We start from the raw sequence: 24,494 nt of genomic DNA, 5'->3' as shown, positions 1-24,494 counted from the left end.
CAGAAAATCCCAGACTTTCACTAATTATATTTGTAAAGAACATGACCTGACATTCTTGCAGTGTTCCTCCCTGCTAATGTTTTCCCAACTCTGCCTGAAGCTACAGGGCAGGTTGCCATAGTTGAAAATCTAAAAATACACCATGAAATGTATAGAATAATATTGTTTAAGTCCCCTGAATATAACCAAGTGAGTAGAAAGAGTCCAGGAATCATTGTGGTTTTTGGAAGGAATGAAGGAAGACTAGATTTTGATGGAAGAAAGTGGTTAAGGAACAGGTTACTATAGGACCCAATATACAGTATAGGCCCCAAAAGTAGAGCGTAGGTGAAGAGAGAATTGAAGAAAAGAGAATTAGCCCCAAAGAAGACAACTGGCGGTGGGATGTATTGTAGACAAGGTTGCATTTCAAGGTCACTAAATCTAGTGGCAATGTCAAAGGAATTAAAGCAGGGGCAGCCATCATGGTGCCTTCCAGTTGTTTTGGACTGCACTCCCATAATTTCTGACCCCTGGAAATGCTGGCTGGGCCTGATGGGCACCATGTTGGCTACCCCCGAATTAAACCATGCATGTGTTTGGAATTTCTGCCAAAGAATCAAAGCTCAAGAGTCAACCTTTATGGTAAATATGGGTCAGTCAGTACATTTGATGGCTGCCATTATCCCACCTCTGTGCTAATCCCACGGACAGGAAGTGCTCACATTAGGTTGCTGGATGTGTGAACCAGCTCTATCTTTTGAAATAGAAAAGATGGAGACAGGGTGGATGGAGACAGGCTTGTTGGGCAGGCAATAAAGCAGAGAACAGGGACAAAGAAGACCCAGGAGCAAGATAATTTGGTGGTATGGGGGATCAGAGGAGAAAGGAATCTCCCAGGATCATTCAAAAGCATGTGGCTAATTCATAGATTATTCCTCCTGATTGCATGCTGACAAATGGTGTAAGCATGCATAGAAAAGTAAAGCATGGTTTTCAGCAGGTGATAGAAGCAGTAGCTTGTACAAGCCAGAGGTTCAGCATGAACCTTGCAGAATCAAGATGACATGTCAGGGTTCCAATGGGAACCCTGCCAAATGGGAGGAAGTAGGTCATGTAGCTTTTTCCATTTCTGGTAGAGGAAGCCAACTCTTAACTAACATTTCTGACTAGTTCCTTGTGCAGGCCAATTGTCTTCAGAGCTGCCTGGTGTGAACTTGGATATCATTGCCCTGAGAATTGGGAGGTTAAATAAAAAAAAATAAAAAAGGATGTTGAGTGTGCCTTTGCTAAATTGGCGAGACACTTAAAATTAGTTTTTTAATTGTGAGCAGCTGAGCAGCTGGAGGTAATTGTCTGGAAGGAATATGGGAAACAATTTTCCATTTCAGTTTTTTACTCTTTTGGTTGAAGCTTGTTCCCGTTTCATAATGGCGATATTTCTTTGACAAGGCTTTTTAAAGAGGTTTTTTTTTCTTTTAAAGCATAGTTAAATATTTTATTTCTTTTATTTTTGCTGAGATGGTTGCTCAAAGGCCAGCCAGCACAGTTAAACATCAAAATACAATGTGCTGATCCCTTAACAAACTCAGGATAATCACTGGCCATTACTGCCACAGACTTGGGCCCTCCAATAAGTTGTTTTTTATTCCCGTTCACCCCCTAAACCTGATTCTAGAGTTCTTGCCATAGAATTTATAGGCACTTTTAGCTATCAAAATGGTATTCTTGAAAGTTAAAAACTTGAAAATCAAGTAAAGCGTTTTATATAATGGATTTATAGGAGGGCTGTAACATTTAAACGATTAATAGTTCAGTCCTTGTACTTGTCTACTTAGAAGAAGGTCCTATTGAGTTCAGTGGGACTTACCCCCAGGTAGGTGGATTGCTCCCTTAATGAGGTAGAATTAAAAAAAATAATACTAAAAGATGTTGCTGATTAAGTAGGCAGTATATTTTTAAAGCACATAATTTTTAATAGAAGTAGGTATGAAAACTGAAGGTGGCAAACACTACCTTAAAAAAGACGTCTCTCCTTTTCTCTTACATTGAAGGGAATGTCTATTCTTAGATAGTGTCCACTGCAACACATCCAAAAGCAGCATCCAAAATCAATGCTTCTTGCTTCAGAATCACTGATTTTGCTCATGCAGGCTAAATAGAGCAATTACCGTATTTTTCAGCCTATAAAACAATATTTCCCCCCAAATTTTTAAAGTTTAAAATTGGGAGTTGTCTTATACAGGGAATGTTGCAATTAAATATATAAATAAATTCATGCCGCCATCCATATTCTCCCCCCCCCCCCCCGACAGCCTCCCCTCACTATTGGCCTCATGACAAACCCTGGTCTGCTACTGCCCCCCCCCAGCAGCCCCCACTCTGGACATTGTCCCTTCCACCCAGTTCCCTCAGCCGCCCCCTGGCTACCCAGACCCCTCATTCCCCAAGCGCACTCACTCAGGCAGCTCTGGCAGTCACAGCATCTCGATCAGCTTTTGCATTGCCGGCGCTCATGTAGTAAATACGGTACATACCGTAAATACTGAGACAAAAGTGCAACATACAGGCGGGAGAGCTGGAGCTGCAGCTACAGTGGAGTTGCACTGAGCTGACAGGAGCAGCCGCTATTACACAGCTTGCCTCACTGTTTGATGTTTAAATATACGGTACTAAATATACCACTGTTTTGAATATTTAATAAAATATCAAAGTTGTTCTGTTTGGTGTTTAAAATATTAATTAATTAATTTTGGGCTCAAAAAAAATAGGGGTTGTCTTATACATGGGGGCGTCTTATGCACAGAAAAATACGGTAACTGATTAATGGACTAGAATTCTTACAATGAACAGTCTTGAGAGTTATGAAATTGGGCAACAGCCAGGTTAGTGTTTTGTTAGTAAGTAAGGAATGTGTTGCATTACTTTTTAAAGTGTGTCGCGGGAATGGATGAAAGCCTTCCGCTTAGTCCTAAGAATAATTTTGTCTTGCTGAAAAGCAGTAGCTAATCACACCACGTATGTGTGGGGCTGTCTGTGTGTTACAGGGCAGCATGGTCTAGCCATGCTATGCCACCTGCTGAATCTGGCAGGCTTGCCCCACCACTGCCATCTGCAGATTTGGAAAGGGCTTTATGCACATGCCAATCTATGCGCAAGAGCTCCTCCCTGCAAGGGGAGAAGGAATCCTGACTGTCTATCCAATCTAGTGCTCTCAACACATGGCTAGCAACCAGGAGTGATGGCAAAAAGCAAGCCTAGCCCTCTTTGCACATTCTTTCACATTTTCATGAGAGTAGAGTTTTCTGAATGGTTAATTTGGAGCACCACCTTTCCCTGTTCCATATTGTAATTGTTTCTCTTCATTGATCCCCATTCAGCTCTTTACAGCTTGCTATCGTTGCAGATGATGCAAGAGTTATTTGCCATCATCATCCCCTGTTGAAATGGTTGGCTTATTATTCAAATGGTTGGCTAGCTTGACATTTCATGGTTGCTAAGTTACTGCTCAACACAACGTGGTTTTCTCTACCTTCCCCATGACGTGCAATCGAAACATTGCCACGTTTCAAAAAAAACAAATCCATAATAAACAAATATGCTAATTTCACTCACATAAATGAAAAAAGATGGTTATAAAGGCAAACATAATGTAAATACTTTTTTTTTTTGAAAAAAGGAATATTGCATACTCAACTATTTTTTTGTAGACTGACTTGCGTGGGAGTATTTTTGCTTTCAAAATAAACAGGAATAAGAAAATTAACTTTTGCAACCCACCATTTTTGATGTAGCATTTTGGTTTTTATTTTGGCTTCAGGGGATATAAATCTTCAGTGTAAGCCACTCATGCATTTTCTTGTTCCCTCTTTATAGATAATCCTCTACTTATTGTCAGACCACCGGGTAAGTCTCCTTGCTGTTTTCAGATATTATCTTGTCCTGAGTACTGCAAAACTTAAGGTTGTGACATTGTACAGCTGACAGAGATATTTAAAATTATTGACTTCCTTTGAAAGGGAGAGAGGGATATAAGTTATAAGTTTGAAAGGGAGAGAGGGATAAACAAGAGTGCGGAAACTGCCCTTTCACCTGATTCTGTTATCTGCTTCCTTTATGCTTTCTGGGGCAGTCAAGTTCTGGAGACAGGATACCGATAGTTTTGGATAGTGTATTGCTGTATGTCCATTTTTAACCGTCTTATATATCCATTTACATTTATTTATTTAGAACAGCCTTGCATTTATGCACTGGCCTGGTAAGCACAGGTGACAAGGAATTGCATGTAGATGCATGTAGAGAGGGGACAGAGCACTCTACAGGAGTGGTTTGCATACTGGGGCAGGACCACCCACCCAACACCCAGATCTTTGCTGTTTACCTGGACCAGTCTGGGATGAGGTGGTGTGTCCTCCAAGCCCAGACATTGCTGCTGCCCCAGCCTGGTCTAGGTAAGCAGCAACAGGGAGTGCAGATCCATCAAACCACACATGCCACTACCAGTGTCCTGTCTCTCCTCTGCACCCAGCATAGAAACCAGGGAGGTTGCTGGAGGTAGGAAGCCTCCTCTTTGACACCTTGCAAAGATGTGCATTAGTAATAAGAGAAGTTCAGGGGGCTGCTGAAGGTGATCTGGAGTTCTGTTCCCCTCTTCTGACAGCTCCCGGCAGGCAACTAAAAGATTTTGCAGGCTAGTAACGTTCATGGGATATTTTCAAGGCTGATTAAAAACACATATACCCCACTTTTCACCACACAGTTTGAAGCATTTTGAAAGCTGCTAGATATCCAAAACATATTTTTGCATAAAAATAGGGAACATTTTTGAGCTTGAGGGACACCTTCCCTTCTGGGAAACCTTCCAAGAGCCACATGCCAGGGTGAGCAGGGCTGGAGGCGAAAGTGCGCAGAGGAACAAACGTAGTTTACCTTTGTAGAGTAGGCTAGTTTCTACATACCCTCTTTCTCCTCTGCCCTGACAAGAAAGTGGCAGTCTCAGAGCTCAAGGACACAATCCAGCTAGGCAAAAACACTCAGGGTTTGAAGCAGGCCACTGAGGGGGTGTGGCCTGGAGAGAATAGGTGTTCTGAGGGCCACATAGATAGGTCTGGAGGGCCACACCCAGCCTCTGACGTTCCCCACACTATCCCTGTCTTTTAAGGGACTTTAATGGGAAATGTGAACTAAGATATATTTACATGCAATTATCTGCTACTATTAAGACTTAAAATTATTATTGGAATGATAATTTACCCCAGAGTTTTGTGCCTGATAACTCAGAAGTGCCAAATAACTCTTCCAAGCAGAACTGAACGTATAATGAAAACCACATGGCATGCTTCACAGCACCAACTATGGCGAAGGCTAGCCAGTTTCACTGAGATTTGTTCATGGGGAGACACTATGCTGATGAATAGCAAGGGAATGTAGAGTGCTCTGATTCACATTCATTGTGTAGTTTTCTTTCCACGAACAGTTCATTGTTTTGTCCGCACTGAGAATATTCTGGCTGAAATGCTGGAAAGAATGGCACATGTGAAAAAACTTTTTGGGTACGAAAGAAGTCCCATTAAACTCAAGTCAGTTGTACTGAAGCCCATCTCAGCCAAACTCAATGAGACTACTCCTGCGTGTTATTCATGAATTTATGTGTGTTTACAGGATTATGGTGTGCTTCTTTTGGAGTCAAAAGACTCGATTAAAGAAAAGACCAAATGTTGCTTTGTCTTTTCTCCTTTTAAAAATGTGGTTCCCATCCCATGGAACAGTTGCCAACAGCATAAGGGAGACAGAGCACAGGGGGAATGCTGTGAAAGCAAGGAAACAACAACTTTCACATTGTAACCTTCCCTTGTCCCGTTCGTTGGTAGAGTAGCAGTTATTATAGAAGCAACATAGATTTTACTGTTTGATCTATTTACAGCTTGTAGCTGAGAATTCTTTTACGTGTTCAGTCTGTGCTGATATTTTTATAGTCTGATCCAACACTTATGAAGTCCAAGTATTTAGTGCCTATCGCCCGATCAAGTGATTTACTGCAGGCGTGGGGGCTCTGGGGCAGGCACAGGACTCTACCCCCCACATGGACACTGCCCTATTTATTTCAGTCAATGGGGCAGCTCCCTACGTATTCACAAAACTACGATTTACATCTGAAATGATCCGGTTGGCGCTCTGCTGCCTATGTTTACACACCAGAGCTCATGGGACTTTGAATCAGGACAACTGATGTCAGCTTGAGTCTTCACAAATTCTCACAATTTTATAGAGGTGGTGAACATTAACCCCTTTCAGGCACCCCCCCCCCCTCTTGTATGATTACATGAGAAGGAGGCAGGGGCACTTGCTAGCTCCACTCCCTCTGTTGCGTTCTTGTTGCCCAGTCTCTGTACCTCTTTCTGTAAGGGCAGCTTCTGCAGTGGAGATAACATGCTTTGCTTGTATGAGATTTCTTTGCATTATATTTATCCATTTATTTATTTGAATGATACACCGCCCTTTATCTGAATATCACAGGGTGGTTCACAACATAAAAATACAAAATGAGAACACAAAATACACAATGGAATGAAAATGAAAACAAACCAGTAGCCCCTCCTCCCAGAAATGCATTTAAAAGGCCATCGGACCCAGCATGCTCCCCACAAGGTCCCCTTATAGCACATGAGAGGCACATGAACTGGGCAGCAAAGACATAAGAGAAGGGAGGAGGTCACAGAGCAGGCGAATAGGGCCTTTGAATCCACACTGAAGTAGTTTTCTGATCCATGGTGCCCTGGTTGTGGTTCCTGCCTTACCAGCAGTGGCAGATGTCGTGGTGAGGCTGTGTCGCTCACTTGACCTCTGTTAGCATGCTAGGACAGGAAGGGATGTGGTGGCAAGCTGGCTAGGTACCAGTGGCACAGTGGAGCCACTCAGGCACTCCTGCTGGTAAGCTTCCACCATGCCACTACTGCGCCCCTTCCAATCCCAGTGTGCTGCAGCAACTCAGCCAGGTGGTGGTCAGGTGAGCAGTGCATTCCCACCATACCAGCCACCACAGCTTGTCGCCACTCAGATCACTTTGAGACCTTTTGCAGTGGTATAGACTATAGACAGCCACGGGAAAGGAACCAGGGACCCACTCCCTCATTTGGAAGCATCATCATAATACAAGGGTCATATGAGATTGCCTTTTTAAATCCAAGTGCTTCTGTATAAGCAGATAGTGGATTGGGCTGTCAATAAATGGCGGCATTTATTTATTGCCACCACATAGTTTGAAATGGCTAACAACAGTTGCTGTTCAGAAAAGACCTACTTGGCTTTCTTGCTTTTGTGCAATCTGTTTTGATTTAATGTTAGCTTTAGGGGAGGGGGAACAAAACAGAATTTCAGTTCAGAAAAACCCCCCCTCAAAAGTGCTTATGTTTCTAGTCTCATTTTAAAATATCAAGTTAACAGATAACAATGCACACTGAAGTCAATAACCCTTTTATGATTTGTTGGCTTTAGCTTTCTTCATTTCCTTTTTCTTTTTAAAAAGAAATACAGAACCACAAAAATAAAGTAGTGCTTAAATATTTGTTTTGATGAGAAATCATCTTTAAAATGCCCATTGCTGCAGGTATCCTAACAGTATTATTTTACAGCTGTCCTGGATTTCAAACACATTAAACTGTATTAAGATTATAATGTTAATATACTTAAAAAAGTTAAAAGCATTGGGTGGTAATGTTGGACACACCATTCTGTTAAGTACCAAGGAAACAAAGCACATCTCAATTTCACTAACACAATGACATGATGGTATATTACAATATACTATTACTTCATTCATATTGACAACTGCCCTGAAGGCTCGGTGGAGAATATCAGGTTTATGCCATTTGTGACTTGGGCTACAGTCCTAAACATATTTAATTGTAAGTCAGCTCCATTAGGTAAAATCAAGAGACTTCCAAGAAAATGTCTTTAGGAATGGATTCATATGTTGGTTATGAAGACTTTTTATGGCCTCTGAAAATAGAACATCAATTAAGATATGATGGTTAACATAAAAAAGCTAAGAAACTTGATAACGGAACTTTTAAGTCTGTTACTTTAACTCTTTTCTTAGGTGGTGAACCAATCTGGATCCCATTCAGTTTTAAATATGACCCCACATATTCCGAATGCAGTGGCAAGCAATATGTGAAACGGACATGGTACAGAAAATTTGTAGGTGTTGTTCTTTGCAATTCATTGAGATACAAGATTTACCTCAGCGATGACCTAAGAGGTATGTATCTGGGTCAACAGAATTATGGCTGAGCCAAAATTCCATATTTTGTGTGAACATTGCTGCTGGTAAACCCCCATTCCTCCAACATATCAAGAATTTATCCTTTCCTAGAAATTGGTAGGGAAATGCTGCCCCACTTTTGCAGGGGAGGGTGATTTTTAGGTTATTGGAGGAATTGAGTGTGGTAAAAAGAAGCCGTGCTTAAGACTTTTTCAAATGGGGTCTTGCATATAATCACATGAAGTGTGGCTGGCCATTCTTGCTCTGTGTGTGCTTACATTGGGGTAACTGTGGTTGATGATTTGGGGTCTTACTTAAAAGTGAAATAGTGTCTAGGCGTGTGGATGTTGTGACTTCTGTCCCCAGCCTGATTTAGAGCCTTCCATTTGCATCCTATGGAGCCTTAGCTGTAACCTAAAAGATATAAAGTACTGCCCAAGTTGGTTGATTGGGTGTTTCTACCCCAAAATCTCTGCCCTCAGGTTTACAATCCAAAAGACGTGACACAAAAGGAAAAGGGAGGAAGTGGTGGGGAAGCAAGCTCAGGCACCAGTTTGCAAAGTTTTGACATACAGTGGTGCCTCGCAAGACGAAAAGAATCCGTTCCGCGAGTCTCTTCGTCTTGCAGTTTTTTCATCTTGCGAAGCAAGCCCATTAGCGGATTAGCGGTTTAGCGCTATTAGCGGTTTAGCGGCTATTAGTGGCTATTAAAGGCTTAAGGGATTAGCAGATTAGCTGCTAAAAGGCTATTAGCAGCTTAGTGCCTTAGAAAAAGGGGTTGGGGAGCGGAAAAAAAATTGCAAGAATTGCAAGACATTTTCGTCTTGCGAAGCAAGCCCATAGAGAAATCCGTCCTGCGAAGCACCTCTGAAAACGGAAAACCCTTTCGTCTTGCGGGTTTTCCGTCTTGCGAGGCATTCGTCTTGCGGGGCACCACTGTATGTAGCATGAGAGGAAATACTAAAAATGCATATTTTGAGAGGGAAATGCACTTAAAATGCATATTTGAATGTGCTTTTTGTGCAGATTTAAAATATTTATAGCAGAAATAAAAAGACTTATGAGGAAACACATGCAAAAATGACTGGGGCCAGAAATTCATAGGTTCATCCAATCCTAGTTGAATCGCTAAAGCTCAGTTCAATTTTCTAAGCCAACTTCAGCATTGCTCCCCCTGCTCTGAAGTGTGTGCTTCCCCCTTCTGATGAGAATATGCTGCTACTTCACAATAATGTGCATTCTTAATTGTTGGTGTCCATCTGTCTTGGGAGACAATGGAGGAGTGCTCCTTTGGGGGTGAAGTCAAGCTGTTGGACAATTGCAGTGCCTGCTGTGGTTGTAGAGACTGGTATGGGAGAGACATGTTTTGTTGTAGCTGGGGCAGATGAAGATGCCCAGTTGTGTTGTTGCAGATACACCATGGCGTTTCTTCTTTCTGCTCTACTCCCAGCGGACATTCCTTCTCTGGCCACTGCATTCTTAATTACACTTTTTAAATCACTCCTTCTTTAGTTCATTCTACCAATGTGCTGGTAGCTGCTTTAAGAGGCAAAGCTTTCCCATTGCATTAAGTGCAATTAGTTGATGTGCATTCTTAATTGTACATCAACTAATTGCACTTAATGCAATGAGAAGGGAGTCTTTGCCTCTGAAAGCAGCTACCAGCACAGTGGCAAAATGAACTCAAAAAAGGAGAAGACACGAGATCTTCAAGTGGGATTCTCAGCCAATAGCAGACATAAAAATCTGTTTTACTGACTTCAGGAATGTTGGCGAGGACCACTGGCTTCCTTTCATACTGTGCCAGTGGATTCTTTTACCATAACGCTCCTATTATTTCAGCTATACTCAAAAATAGCAAATAAGCCCACTTTCGAGACCTGCACCCTTCATTTCTAGATTAGCATTACTTCTGTCTGAGCCCTTCCTTGCCCTCTCATTAGACCGAAAATTCAGCTGTAATCTGTTGCTTAGGCAAACTATTTAAACCAGAGACATTCTAAAACCCTTAAATGTCTGGATGAGGGTGCCTGGATGAGGATGTGTGGACTTTTGGACTGACATTTTAAAGTACTTACTCACCTTTAATTTTTGAGTGCAGATAGAATGGTTGTAAGGGACGCGGGTGGCGCTGTGGGTTAAAGCCTCAGTGCCTAGGGCTTGCTGATCGAAAGGTCGGCGGTTCGAATCCCCGCGGCAGAGTGCGCTCCCGCTGCTGGGTCCCAGCGCCTGCCAACCTAGCAGTTTGAAAGCACCCCTGGGTGCAAGTAGATAAATAGGGACCGCTTACTAGCGGGAAGGTAAACGGCGTTTCCGTGTGCGGCTCTGGCTCGCCAGAGCAGCGTTGTCACGCTGGCCACGTGACCCGGAAGTGTCTCCGGACAGCGCTGGCCCCCGGCCTCTTGAGTGAGATGGGCGCACAACCCTAGAGTCTGTCAAGACTGGCCCGTACGGGCAGGGGTACCTTTACCTTTACCTTTACCTTTACTAGAATGGTTGTATTTGGTAAATTTAAACAGAGCTGGCCCGAACCTTGAAAGTCTGATGCCTCTGCCTGCCTCAGTAGAGTCTGCTGATATTTCATCTTTACAACCCAGAGATACTCAGGTTTGAGTAACCTGGTTAAGTGTATCGCTCCAATCTAAAAGAGCTCAACAGGGAACAACCCCCATCCATTTTCAAATGTTTTCAGATGCCTCTTCTTGCGCACGACCCTCTGCCCTTGCTGAGATGCAGCAGTTGCAAGTTCTAACCCCATGTGCAACTTTTTCAGATACGTTTTACAGCATCGGGGATAGCTGGGGAAGAGGTGAAGATCACTGCCAGTTTGTGGATTCACACTTGGATGGAAGAACAGGGCCACAGTCATATGTAGAAGCCCTGCCTCCAATTCAAGGTAAAAAAGAAAGCAAAATTGGTAGTATGGAGTACCAGAAATCTACATTACACACCAGTGGTGGAATGGACTGTAGGCAGCTTGCAGATTACAGGTGCTCAGCATTAATGATTCTCAACAAACTCACATATTGCAGTTGCAAGCAAAGCAATCATCACACAAATGCATTGAATCGATTCTGCGCTATAAATTGTCTGCTCACCTTTGATGGGTTTTGAGGCACAGGTTGTGAGAATGGTGGTGTTTTTATAACCCTTTTGTTCTGAGGGCAGAAAATGCAGAAGTCACAGGATCATGCTGTGCTTTGCAATCTAAGCAAGGGCAGCTAATCCAGATGTGCCTGGTCGCTGGCTCTAAAAAGCAGAAATATGAGACACAAGGAAAGTATGGAACTGGCACAGTGATCAGATAGAACACCACATGTGTGGAAAACAATGTTGGGAAGTCTGCTAATGCTTTAAGCAGCCACTTTTTCTTTACAAATAGCTTTTTTGATGTTGCTTTTACCCTGATACCTTTGACTTCTGTTTGAATTGTGAGTGCTGATATCCAGCCTCCCTCATTTTCCTTACTCCTCTATGGGAAACTAAAGTCCTTTCCTAGGTAAGCATATTTTGGGGACCTTACTTATCCAAATGACCCCAAATTATTCTGGGGCATCCTTACACCTTGCCACAAAGAGATGCATATGCTGTAGGGAAATCTCATTTTCCCAGCACTCAAATTGCATGGACAAAAAGTTATTTTTTCTCCAGCTAGCACACTCATAGCCATGCAGAATGCAGTTAGCGTCATCACAAGTAACTGAGCTTCTTCAGCCTGTCAAATTCAGGAAACGACATGGCTGGATCTTCCCATGCCACTCTTGTTCTTGCTTTGTGAAGTATGAAGTACCAGTTTCTGTGCCACAACACTGGGAGATGCAGGAAACCCGAACAATGGAGCAATACGTGCAGAACAAAGCTGGGTATTGGGTGTGAATGAATTGTAGGTCTAGAAACAGTACTGATTACTCTAAGGTGCTTCTTGGAACAGTTATGTATCCTTTTCTGTGCAACTGTTTCAAGAATGCCCAACAGAAAGTTGTGTGCCATATGCAATAATACAATGGCAATCAGTGAGGCATTTGAGGTGATTTCCCAGACAGCAGGATTAGACCACACTTTACCATAACATTCCTATGTCATGAAATTCTACTCAATATTGATCCAGAGCAGAACTCCAACTTATAGTTAGCAGAGCAAAAACCTAAGTACGTTGCAGGATCCCCCAAAATAGACCAGAGGCAATTATATTTCATCCAGCAGAGCTTTACTGCCACTGAAGGCAAATGAGCATAATGGTCACAAATCCAATACATTCAAGATTAGCACTGTCGATAAGAAATCCAGTTGCAGCAGACTCAACTTAAGCTTACAATAACTTAGAATAAATCTAAACCTTACAGAACACCACACCAGAAGGAAAGAGAGATAGAAAGTGAAAGTGAAACCCAGGATCCTTCTGGCCTCACTATTATAGTCAGCATGATCTTGACTGAAAGAGATAACAGAACCAGTTTAAGCCAGCTGTACTCAGCTTCTCTGAAGGAATAACCCAAACACCATGAACCTTCAGCTTGTTTCTTTCAGACAGTGATGCTTCCAGAACCCTCTTGAATTAATTAGAATAGGAAAGCTCTCTACACATCAGATCAATACTTTCTGCACTAAGAAATGCAAACTGACATCCTATGATGACGGTGCTAAGATACTAAATGCCGTTATTTTTACTCCTACAGGTTATTATCGCCAATATCGGCAAGAGCCTGTATCGTTTGGACGCATTGGGTACATGACGCCTTACTACTATGTGGGCTGGTATGAGTGTGGTGTGCCTATTCCAGGGAAATGGTAACTGTGTCGAGGTCTTCCTGCAACGATTCAGCGCAGTCCAGCCAGCAGTGCCTTTTGAATGACTGTCATTGGAGGGCTCTAAGCAGTTGGTTTGGCAAAGAAAGGATAAAACTAAAACACGGAAAGGATGGAACTAGTGAAGAGTCGACGATAGACGTGGATGAAACTCCATGTTGTGTAGACTTTTGTAAACCTAAGTCTATGGTGCTGCTTGATTACTCTGCTTTAGAGCGCAGACAGGAGTCCTGCCTTCCTTCTCCTTGCCTTTAAAAGGCATGGAGATGTATCTACAATGGGTGCTACCTGTGCTCACTGAAACCTCATATACTCGGCTAGCCACGAAAAATCGGAATGGTGATGTATCTTGCAAGGAATGACTTAAGCATGCTAACCACTTTCCACTGCTATTAACGGGATTCTCTGCTTCCTTCCACTGGCAGAGTCTTATGCTTCAGAATGTTGCTATGCAGTCATGCCGTGTTACTTAAATGCCCATGAGAACCGATCAATGTTACTCAAGACTTCTCCTGTGGGTTTGCACATTGCTCCACGATATACCAGGTCACTATGTAAATTCAGCTTATAAAAAGCAGCCAACAACCACCAGTACTGTATGCTTGCAGAAGTATTTCTTAGAACTGAGGTTTTCTTGTTGATTTAGATGACTATGTGTATGGGAAGGTTTTATGTAAAAGGTGCTATTAATTAACAAGTCTTCTAAAAAAATAAATCTGTGAAAAATATACTATGCACAATACATTAACCATGTAAAGAACCAGGCTTCTCTTCTTGTGAGTATTGTTGAACTGTAATGATGTTGATGTTTGTATAAAATAGAAGAATTCAGCACCGGGCTCCGAGCAAGTGATGTTTCAATGGGGGTGATTTATTTGGTACATTTATCAATATGATTAATATCCCAATATGGATGCAGCCCAGCAATATAACAGTGTGTGAATCAAAGCCATGCCCAATGGTCTTTAGAGCTTAAGAGGCAGTGTCACAAATGAGTTAAGCTGAAATACAAAGAAAAGCTGGTCTTACTGGAACCAAATGTGATTTCAGGTGCAATTCCACATTTGCTCAGTTGTATCCAGTGGAAAGCTGCCTTTGACAAATGCCTCAAGTGGGGCAATGTTCATTAGGATTGCAGGGGGTGGGGAATGGTTCAGTTCACTCTCCCTGAACACTGTGGCCCCAATCATGCTGTTCCCCCCACCCCTAGTGGTTGTGTCCATTTTCAGAAGTGCATATTAAATACAACACATCGTTTAACATAGGGCCCTTCCAGACTTGGGAGTGGCTATAGGCATTATTGCCACCTGGAGTAGTATTCTTGCACTGTAACACAGCAAACGTGGGATTGAAAACCAAAACCAAAACCAAACTGGAACATTTGTGGGGGCGAAAGTTACAGGATTTCAGCAGGGTTGTACACTGGTTGGGAAAGAAGCCGGATGTCTACCCTGAAACTGTTGCAGGCACAGACAAGCGTTGAAAGCAGGATTGCAAATTACTGCCCCAATACCAACTTGAGCACAAATCTTTCACAATAAAAAGGATGCCTGGAGGGGTCTGTAATGACCAGTGTAGCCCTCAATGTAGATGATCACGCTGCATGTTTCCTTAAATCCAAGAACGTGGTTTTAGCTAGGTTGAAACGTTTTATTCAGCACAGCTCCAGATGACTCCAACATATAATTGCTCTCCTAAAGCACGTAATAGTATTTGTTAATTGCATTGATTTTGGATATATCTCTCTGGAGAATGTCTATAGAGCATGAGGTCATGCAACCCATACATCAGAAATGCTTGGACATAAAACTAGTATTTAAATGTTTAATGTGGAACAGGAAAGTGGGTCGGTCATATTTTATTTGAGTACTCAAAAAGAAGGTACTCTGATTTACTGAAACAAAAAGGAGATAAAGCATTCCCTAAGGAAATATATACCATCTCTGCAATGTTGTTATAGTGAAAGCAGCATATACCTCTGCCCTCTACGGACTATGAAATGAAAAGACAGCCCACTCAGTGAGTGGAAAGTTAAATAAGGAACATGCCTTCATGTTATTTTTATTCATCCCAATATAACCTGCTCTATACAGTAAAATCTATGCAGTAAAAACAAACAAACAAATGGACAACGTATGTTCCCAATACTTTCTTTTCCAAAATAAACTTTATAAGTGTTGACTTCCCACCACACCAAACAATACAAACCTGTCCTTAAGCTTGTATATACCATCTTCTCCTTCAGGGCTGTGCCTATTGCCTGCAATAGTGTTCCTCGACCTTGGCTCCCCAGATCTTTCACCATCTCCAGCAGGGGCAGGCTTTGATAATAAGGCACCCTGAGCAAGGACAACATTTGGCATCCCTCCCTAGATGATTCCTCTTGGTACAGTGGCTTTTCTAATGGAGTTTCTCAGTAGGCACCTGGGGGAGGAGTATCGTGAGCCCTTTGTAGGCGTTTATAGAGCATTCATCCTGATTTGTTTACAGAGAGATAAGGTGAGAAGAGGGGAAAGTGCTGTTGCGCTTAAGTCCTGCTGGCTGGCTTCCCACAGGCATCTACAGGATGCAGGACTAGATGGACCATTGGCCAGATCCATGAGACTTCCTCTTATGTTCTTACAGTTAATGAGCATTCATTCTGATTTGTTGGTGGGAAGGTTAGGTGATGGGTCAAAACAAGCATCATCCCATACTTTCCTCTCTCTGTCTCTCTGTCTCTGTGTGTTCGTGTTCTCCCTTTCCATATTGCAAGACCTCCCTATGAGCTATGTATGCACAACCTGAACTTGCTGGTATTTGATTGAATCTCACTGGAAAATAGCAACAATTGGGAAGCACCCAAAGAGTTTTAGTAGCTGAAGCCAATGCTAGGGGCTCTTTCAGCTCTGGCATCTTTAAGCAACTGCCAAAGACCTACTGATACCCCAGGCCCCCTTTCCCAACAGCTTGATGAGCACTGGGTGGCTGTCATTGTGTTGTCCAAAATAACCCACAGAAACCTTATGATCCGTGCGGTAGGACTTACAAATATTCCGTCCCCCACCCTGCATTTCCACCTCTTCTGCTTTCCTTCTCTACCATTTTAAAGAGTTGGACTTTTTCATTTTAGTTTCCTTGAAATGCGGCTTTATCCAAACTGTGACTGAAATGTGAAACTAATTTCTCCAAATATTCGTAATAAACTAAAAGGCAAAGTTATTAGACCTCTCCCATAAACATTTTTCCACTTTGAATTGCTCTAATATGTAATCTGAGATTGTTTTACAAGCTCATGAAGGAATGTTTTTTGATTGTATGTTCTTATTTGTATCCAAGAATCTTTCAGAGTTGGATAGTCAAGCTCTTTGTGTGGGAGTGTTCATTATAATATATCGTCCCCTTTAGGCCAAATTTCATTAGCTGTTGCGCCAGGAAATACATGTTCAGGATCCGACATGATCACTGTGCTAGCATAATGTCCACCACCTGTGGCCAAGCTCAGATGTAAATAACTCAGAACAGCTTTCTGCCATTTATAGAAGCATTACAATTATTTACACCCCACCTTTCAGAATACAACTTCTTCAAAGATGGATTGCAAGTAGCACTAAATTACATATTTTAAATATATTAAAAAGCCACCAGGATCTTTCCCACAGAGCACTTGATGGTACATTGTCCTGGCTAGGACAAGGATGGAGTTCCAGTGGCAGAAACCTTGAGGTGGTCTTCTCCATCTCTTTTTCTTGGAATCCTTGTAATAGCTTGATATGAATGTTTACCCCACCAAGATTGCAGCTGTGTAAGGGGTAGGGAGTGGGCCCATGCATCTTGACCTCACTTCCACTATTGCATCCTTTTCAGCCTGCCCACTCCCCAGTCCACATGTTGGCATGCGGAGGTCTGAAGAAGGAAGCCTATGCTAGTAGTTGGGCATTGAGTAGAGCACACTCAATTTCCTGACACCAGCATCACTGCTACTTACCTGGATGTGGGAGGGGCAGTAGGAGGTCCACCATCACAAATCTGGTGCTCCCACCAGTGCGCCCACATTGCTCCAACCTCACTGCTGTTCTGCCCCAGGTAAGCAGCAGTGATACAAGTGTTGGAAGGATATCTCTGCCCCACCACTGGCTGGTAGGCTTCCTATATGATTTAGGACCTGGGGGGCATCCTGCCCAGTTAGTGCCACCACCCAAAATGCCTTGCTGCTGGTAGGCTTCTACTGAACTTCAAACAGTGAGGACACCTGAAGCAAGACCTGTGAAATTGAATGGAAGGCAATTGTTGATGTACCCAGGTCCCAACTCATCTATGGCTTCATAGGGGCGGACAAACACCTTTAACTGTACCTAGAAGTGAATAGGCAACCAGTGCAGGTTAGATAGCAGTGGAATAATATGCTCCAACTGTCTAGTCCTAGACAGCAACTTGGCAACAATATTTTGCACCAGTTAAATTTTTCATTTTCATTTTTAGTTTGGTTCTGCCCTCAAAGAACATGTTACAATAATCAATACAGTTGGAACCATGCTGCATGTCGAGGTGCATGTACTTCATCAGCAGTATTGGGTGTATTTCCTAGAGCTGAAAGACTAAACATGTTTCCAAAAAAACCCACAGGTCCAACTGAATAATGACAACAGGGGAAGCTACACTGCTTCACCGGTAGGAAAATAACATGATTGCAAACAATAGGAACAGCTGTTGGCATTTAAGAAATTCATCTGGAAACCTTGGAAAACTCATTTTAAGAGGTTTTTTATTTTTAAAAAATAAGCTGGAAATATTTTACTGGATGTACCTGACTCAGCTATCTCAAGAGGTTAGTCCATGAGTTTGATGTGGTAACTGTCAGCTGAGTATAGTGGTTGAAGCTCATCAAATGAGCATCCAAAAGGTGATGTTCTTCTTCAAGTGTTTTGAGTTCCCTCCAAAACAGTTTTCCAGAGGCACCTCCCTATTCTTCTAGAATCCATGTCCCAGGGATGTGGTCCAGCTTTTTAAGAAAAAGGGACATTTTTGAAGAGTGTTCTCATTATCCTGTGTCTGAATCAAAGCTTTATTTCCACCATTTATATCCAAATTTGTAGAGTGCCTCCAGCAGAAGCCTTGGCAGTTAAATCTTTTCATAGTACACAATTATTTCTTTGAGTAGCTCCGAAATGATGTTTTGATCGGGGTCTTGCTCTTATAATAGAACATAGAAAGCTGCTTAATATTGAGTCAAACCAATAGTGGATCTAGCTCAGTATTGTCTAGAGAGCAGTGATGGACAATCTGTTACTCTCCACAGATTGTTGAACTCCAGTTCTCATCAGTCCCAGGTATTATGGCCAACAGGGGTGATGGAAGTTATAGTCCAACAACTTCTAGAAGGTTGTCCACCCTGAACTAGGATCTCTCTGGGGTTTCAGACAGGAGTTTCTCCCAACCCTACATGGAAATGCCAGGAATGAAATTCTTGACAAAAACAGTGGCCCGTTCCTTCCAGTTCTCTTAGGCCTTTGCTTCCTTTATCTACCCATATGAACTAACAGTTTCATTCAGCATTAACTGATAAGGCATTTTCCAGAAGACAATTTTCTCAGAAAAGCTGTTCAAGACTTTAATCTCCCCACCTTTCTAAATATTCAGCATAATGTTTCCTCAATTTCACTGCCCATCAGCAAATCATTGAAGATTCCATGCACGCACAGTAGGAGTGTGTATAAGCCCCAAACTCATTTCCACATTGTGCCACGTGTACAATCTACTTTCAGATTGTAACCATGAATTTAAGAGAAGAAGAAAAAATATGGTGATTGACAAGTTGAACACAATAGATGACAAATATAGAATTATCCCATTTATCATATTAAAATGTATGTATAACGCTTGGCTGTGGTATTTTTCCTTATGCAGAGTTTCACAAGGAATCTGATACATAGCATTGATTGTGAAAGTCTCTGCATTTATTAAACGGAAGACTTGGGCCTACACGCAGTGTTTTTGGTTTTTGTTTTAGAAAAAAAGTGTGCCTGTACTTACCATGAAATTGTTACAGAAAGTGCCGCACTTTTAACATTTGAAGAAGAAAAAAGGTACTGGTACTGCATACTCCAGAAAAAAACACTGCCTACATGGTCATGTACATACATGTAGTGTTTACACACATTATTCAGAAGACATAAATTCAGTTCCTTCTGTGGCTATACTTCCTTTCACAACAGCCTCCAACTAGATTTCCTGACCTGTGAGCTGCTGCTCCCATAATGCATCACTGCTGTTTTCTTCCCCAGTGGTACCATACAGTGGTACCTCGGGTTACATATGCTTCAGGTTACATATGCTTCAGGTTACAGACTCCACTAACCAAGAAATATTACCTTGGGTTAAGAACTTTGCTTCAGGATGAGAACAGAAATTGTGCTCCGGTAGCGCGGCAGCAGTGGGAGGCCCCATTAGCTAAAGCGGTGCTTCAGGTTAAGAACAGTTTCAGGTTAAGTACAGACCTCCGGAACGAATTAAGTACTTAACCCGAGGTACCACTGTATTCAAAAGAAAGCACACAGATTTATATCAAGCAAACTGCAATTGCATAAACATTGCAGATTTTATTTTGGGAATAGAAGTAGTACACAGTAATCTGAACTTTCTTGGAGCAGAATTGGGACTTCTATTTGGCAGTGTACATGTAGCCCTAATAATGTCTTCTAAACAAATAGCACATGTTACAATGATGCAAGGATTTCCCCCATAAATCTGCAATTCCAACCTCCTCTATTCGTTCATTCTAATCTGATGGCAAAGCTTATAAGGATGCATTTAGTGATCTAAATACAGGAATCACTGCAGACTGGCAGTTCCTTCAAAGGCATTATGCAGAAACCACTGGTTTTTCCCCCAGTGCCCTTGAAATGTATCCTGGCACATCAGTACTGCAGCATTAGATAGTCTTCTGTGAGATCCCTGCATTTCAGGGGGTTGGACTAGATGAACCTCTACAATTATGATTCTATGATTTTATAACTAAAGCTGTGCACACTCACCAATCAAGGGCACACTGAAATGGAAGATTCTCACACTTCAACTTGGAAGTAATTTGAGAGTGAAGCACTGGATACATGGGGGGGGGGGACACAAAATATTGAGTATGATCCATTAGATCTCTCTTCAACATGAACTCTGTTACATGACCAGTACTGCTCCAACATAGCATACGCAGACCTGCCTGTTTACATTCTCCATTCTCATATTGTAAGAAAAGGGAACAAGCCAAGCTATTATCAAACTGCTATCTTACCCTGTGCAGACAACATTTTAAAAATATGGTTTGTGGGGTAGGGCTTTCTAAAAGGGAAATTTGAACTGCCCTGTGGTACATGATTATAATTTGTGTGCAAAGCATGCTCCGCCATTACACACCTGTACATTTTCCATATGTGTGCACACATGCTTTCTTTAATGTCACACTCAATGACATTTAGAAGCATACATAGAGTGGGTGAAAACCCACCTATTGAAGAAGAAGAAGAGTTTGGATTTGATATCCCGCCTTTCACTCCCTTTAAGGAGTCTCAAAGCGGCTAACATTCTCCTTTCCCTTTCTCCCCCACAACAAACACTCTGTGAGGTGAGTGGGGCTGAGAGACTTCAGAGAAGTGTGACTGGCCCAAGGTCACCCAGCAGCTGCATGTGGAGGAGCGGAGACGCGAACCCGGTTCCCCAGATTACAAGACTACCGCTCTTAACCACTACACCACCCTGGCTTATTTGTGGTGGGCCTGGTTGTATAATGCACCAATAAAATGTTCATTTTTGTGCACTCTTCAGTGTCTTCTTTTGGTTTTCCTTATTCAAGCCATTTGACAGTCTATAATTTGGAGAAGACAAATGCCCCAAATGCAGATATGAACCAATGAATGGTGACAATAATAACCGGTGCTATTTTTCTAGAAACTGAGTTCCGGTGAGTTCCAGCTGAAAAAAGCCCTGATAATAACTTAGTAATGAAATATATATAAAAAGAGGACAGAAAAGAATAGAAAGCCACGTCTCAGTGGAATAAGCAACTAAAAGTGGCATAGAAACAAAAGTAAGAAATAGTCTAAATATTATGTATCAGCTGAGTGAAGTAATAAATGGCTCCAATGTTATACATCCATTGAATAAGACACAGTCCAAATACAATGCAGCGGTAGAATAAAAGCTGAATTATAAAAACTCCAGAATGTATCTTTTTTCATTACTTCTTCAGACACTACTGAATGACAGCCAGGCTTGACTTTCTCAAAGATAACACTAAATTGGTGGGGGTGGGGAGATTACCAAAAATTAACAAAAGTGAAGAAAGCAACAGCCAAGAATTAATGGACGTTATTGACCTCAAGGCCTGTTTCCGAATACCATTTACAAATTATGAAAAAGGCTGCTTCCATTTGGCATTGCAGTGGGAGGGGGGCTGCCACATTCCCATTTGTAACTACTGAATGCCATTTCCCCACCTCTCTACCTCCACGTTATGAAATGTAAAGACTTAAAATCTAATGCCCTCCCTCAGATTTGGCTTCATGACTACACCACATAGCCAGTGAGTGAGACAGGTTAAGCAGACAGTTCCTGACTCAGGGTCACCCACTGAGATTCATGAGTGAGCAGAAATCTGAACTTGGGTCCCAGGGCTATTTTTCTAGAAAAAGAGGTGCCGGAACTCAACACGAACACCTCCCTTGTTCTCTTAGAATGGTGCCCACTTGAGAGCTGCCGGAAGTCACCTGAGCTGTGTTGGAACTGAGTTCCTGTGAGTTCCCCCTGGAAAAAACAACAACAACAACCCTGTGTCTCCCCATTCGAAGTTCCAAACTCTAGCCGCTACCCTGCACTGATTCTCTGGATTATTTTTGCTGTAGATGCTTAAAAAGCAGAATGAAAGTAAATGAAACAAGTTATTCATGCAGGAAAGCTCTCCCTCTTCCCCCTCCCCATGAATGGAGCTTTTATCAAAATTAATACTTCCTCGTTCTCTCCATAACCCATTTGTGTCAACTGCCATCCCAATATTCATAGGAACACAGTTGTGACTGCTAATTCTTGTGGAAATCAAAGTAGTTACCATTGCTGGCTGCTTTTCACCTCAAGCAGGAATCTCTGTTGAGCAAAAGTTAAATCTCTCTTGGCCTGACTCCCACTACGCTTAGGTCAAGCATTCAGTGTTTTTCATACTTAATGGAAATAGTAAATGGCTTAGTGCAACAGGTGTTATTAATATCCAACAAGGCAGCTGTCAACACCTTTGTTCTGAGCTAGCTGGATCACCTTAGATCTGCTTGTTAACACCTTGAGAGTACAAGGTCTTGAAGCATGACCGGAAAACATTCGTCAGGAAGTGGCCTCTCCACCTTTTCTACCCTTCGTAATGCCAGCAATGATCTAACCTTTGTTTGTTTGCCACCTCCATCCTTGCCTTTGAATAGATGCCAGTCATTGCCCTTTTCGTACTGTAAATGAGGAGAACAATACGAGGAAGCGCAATTCATTGGCATTTCCTCTTCCCTTTCTTTACTGCACTGTGTGAAGCTACCTACACTAACCATCTGCAGCTTTGTTCTGCAAGGTGGGCATCCTAACATGATCCAGATCTCTGCTCATGGATTTATGATGGCCTCTTTGGGTTGCATGGCTCTGCCATAGGGCAGGTGGCTGGAGCAGAAGATTCCCTTTGGCTCCTTCTGGTGCTGTGAATCAGCCTAAATGAGAAGCCTAGAATGAAGTCCCATCAGTGATGGTGTCAAGAAGCATCTGGTATCTATAAAAAGCCTCCCTCAGAAATATCTTCATTTAATTAGGGTTTAATCAAAATCATTTCTCTCTTGGAAAAAAAGCAAGAGAGGAACATAGGGAACTATAGAAGGAAAATAAATTAATTAGGCCTGGTAATCACCCAGCATCTCCAAAGTACACATTATGTCATCTTTGTATCTGGGTTTGATAGGCCATGAGCAGTCACTGCCTGTCTTACACTTTGAATTTCCATCCAGAAAAATGCAAAATGCGGGCTTACTTATTAGCAATTAATGAATCGTAAGGTCTTACTTGCAGGCTTTCTTTGCACAGCTGGTTGGCCACTGTGAGTCAAGGATGCTGGCCTAGATGAGAGACACGGTAATGAATTAAAAGAAAATTGATACACACACACCAGTATGCACAGTGCATATTTTTGTATTGGTAGAGAAGAACAACAGGTAGGAGCTACACAAAATAATAAACTAATATATTAAGACCCATGGATATCAATGAAAGAGATTCCATCACTTGTTTCAACTCTCCCATTGAAATAAATGGCTCCCAAACAGGAGCGGAGGAAGGGGGCAATGGGGGGCGGCACTGAGGGGGCGACATTTGGCACGCTGCCTGCCCGCAACTCCCAAGCCTACCCTGAGCCGTTGTGGGAAGGGGCAGAGCTGTGCCGCCTTGCTGGTGGCCTCCCCCCCTCCCCCCTTTGTTTTGACAGCTTGGGGGAGGCTTGAGAGTCACGGGCGGGCAACACACCGTTGCCCCCCACTCCCGAGCTGCTTCCTGGGGGGGGAGCTGTCAAAAGGAAGAGGGAAGGGAGGAAGGCTGCTGGCAAAGTGGCACGGCTCCCTCCTGGCGGGGGCCCAGGAAGCAGCCTGCCATGGGCAGCTTACTCCACCCCCCATGGGAGGCTTGCTCTGTTCCCATGGGTGTCTCGCCCCCTGGGACCCTTGCCGCAGGCAGCACCCCCCTGGGATGCTGCCCCCGCCCCCTGGTACACTGGCCCTGTCCCCATGGCCCCGCCCCCAGGTACACAGCATGCCATGGCAGCTAGCTCCACCTCTGCTCCCCAAAAGTGTTTCACTTTGACTGGATCATACCTTGCAGATGACAGCTATAGCCCCGAGATGAACCTTATGCGAAATGTCTGAGAAAGTGCTTCCTTGCTGGGCAAATAAGCTGGGAATTTGGTAACCTTCATATTAACAGGAATAAGCTGAAATATTTGTTATGACTTGGTTTCATTAAAACTTGGGATACACAGTGAGAAGCAGCACAGTGGCAGAGAGCCAGCGTTAGCTGCTAGCAACCTGAACCAGTCATTGTATAGTTTTGATTTCCATCCTAGCTAAGCCATATCCTTCCTTTTCCCTCCCCAAAAGGTCATGAAAGGGCATCAGCTATTTGCCTTACTCATTCCTTGTTTTCAGCGGATTTGCTTGTAACACAGTTACTTAAAGCATAAAGCTAAGTAAAGTAAGTATATTATGAGCAAGGACCAAAAAAACTAAACTAAACAAAAAAACAGTTATGTGTCTCAGACATGCAGTAATTCCTCTGTCTTGAAGCCCAGATGTCATAAGGTTTGTTTCCAGTCCTGAGACTTATGAACAATGAAAAAATGATGAAAAAAAGAAAAAATATGGATAATCTATAACATGTGCTTGGCAAATAACTACTTTGCTTTTTT

General features: G+C 42.6%; 1 protein-coding gene across 2 annotated transcripts in view; it reads left to right on the top strand.

The window, feature by feature from the left end:
* Nucleotides 1-13,886, top strand: part of FNDC1 (fibronectin type III domain containing 1) — an 89,520-nt gene extending 75,634 nt beyond the window's left edge. Inside the window, exons 16-19 of one of the 2 annotated variants that reach the window (XM_083434017.1) lie at nucleotides 3,856-3,885; nucleotides 8,078-8,239; nucleotides 11,016-11,138; nucleotides 12,919-13,886. In XM_083434017.1, the coding sequence (XP_083290143.1) occupies nucleotides 3,856-3,885; nucleotides 8,078-8,239; nucleotides 11,016-11,138; nucleotides 12,919-13,034 (431 nt within the window). In that variant the 3' untranslated portion in view covers nucleotides 13,035-13,886. Of the gene's footprint in view, nucleotides 1-3,855; nucleotides 3,886-8,077; nucleotides 8,820-9,188; nucleotides 10,350-11,015; nucleotides 11,139-12,918 lie in introns of those variants that run through there. The other variant, XR_014509675.1, reaches the window with a different exon arrangement.
* Nucleotides 13,887-24,494: the final 10,608 nt, after the last annotated feature.

The sequence above is a fragment of the Podarcis tiliguerta genome (genome assembly GCF_965153285.1).
Source record: "Podarcis tiliguerta genome assembly, chromosome: 3".
In the NCBI taxonomy this organism is placed as follows: Eukaryota; Metazoa; Chordata; class Lepidosauria; order Squamata; family Lacertidae; genus Podarcis; species Podarcis tiliguerta.
This window is presented reverse-complemented; position numbering and strand designations above follow the sequence as displayed.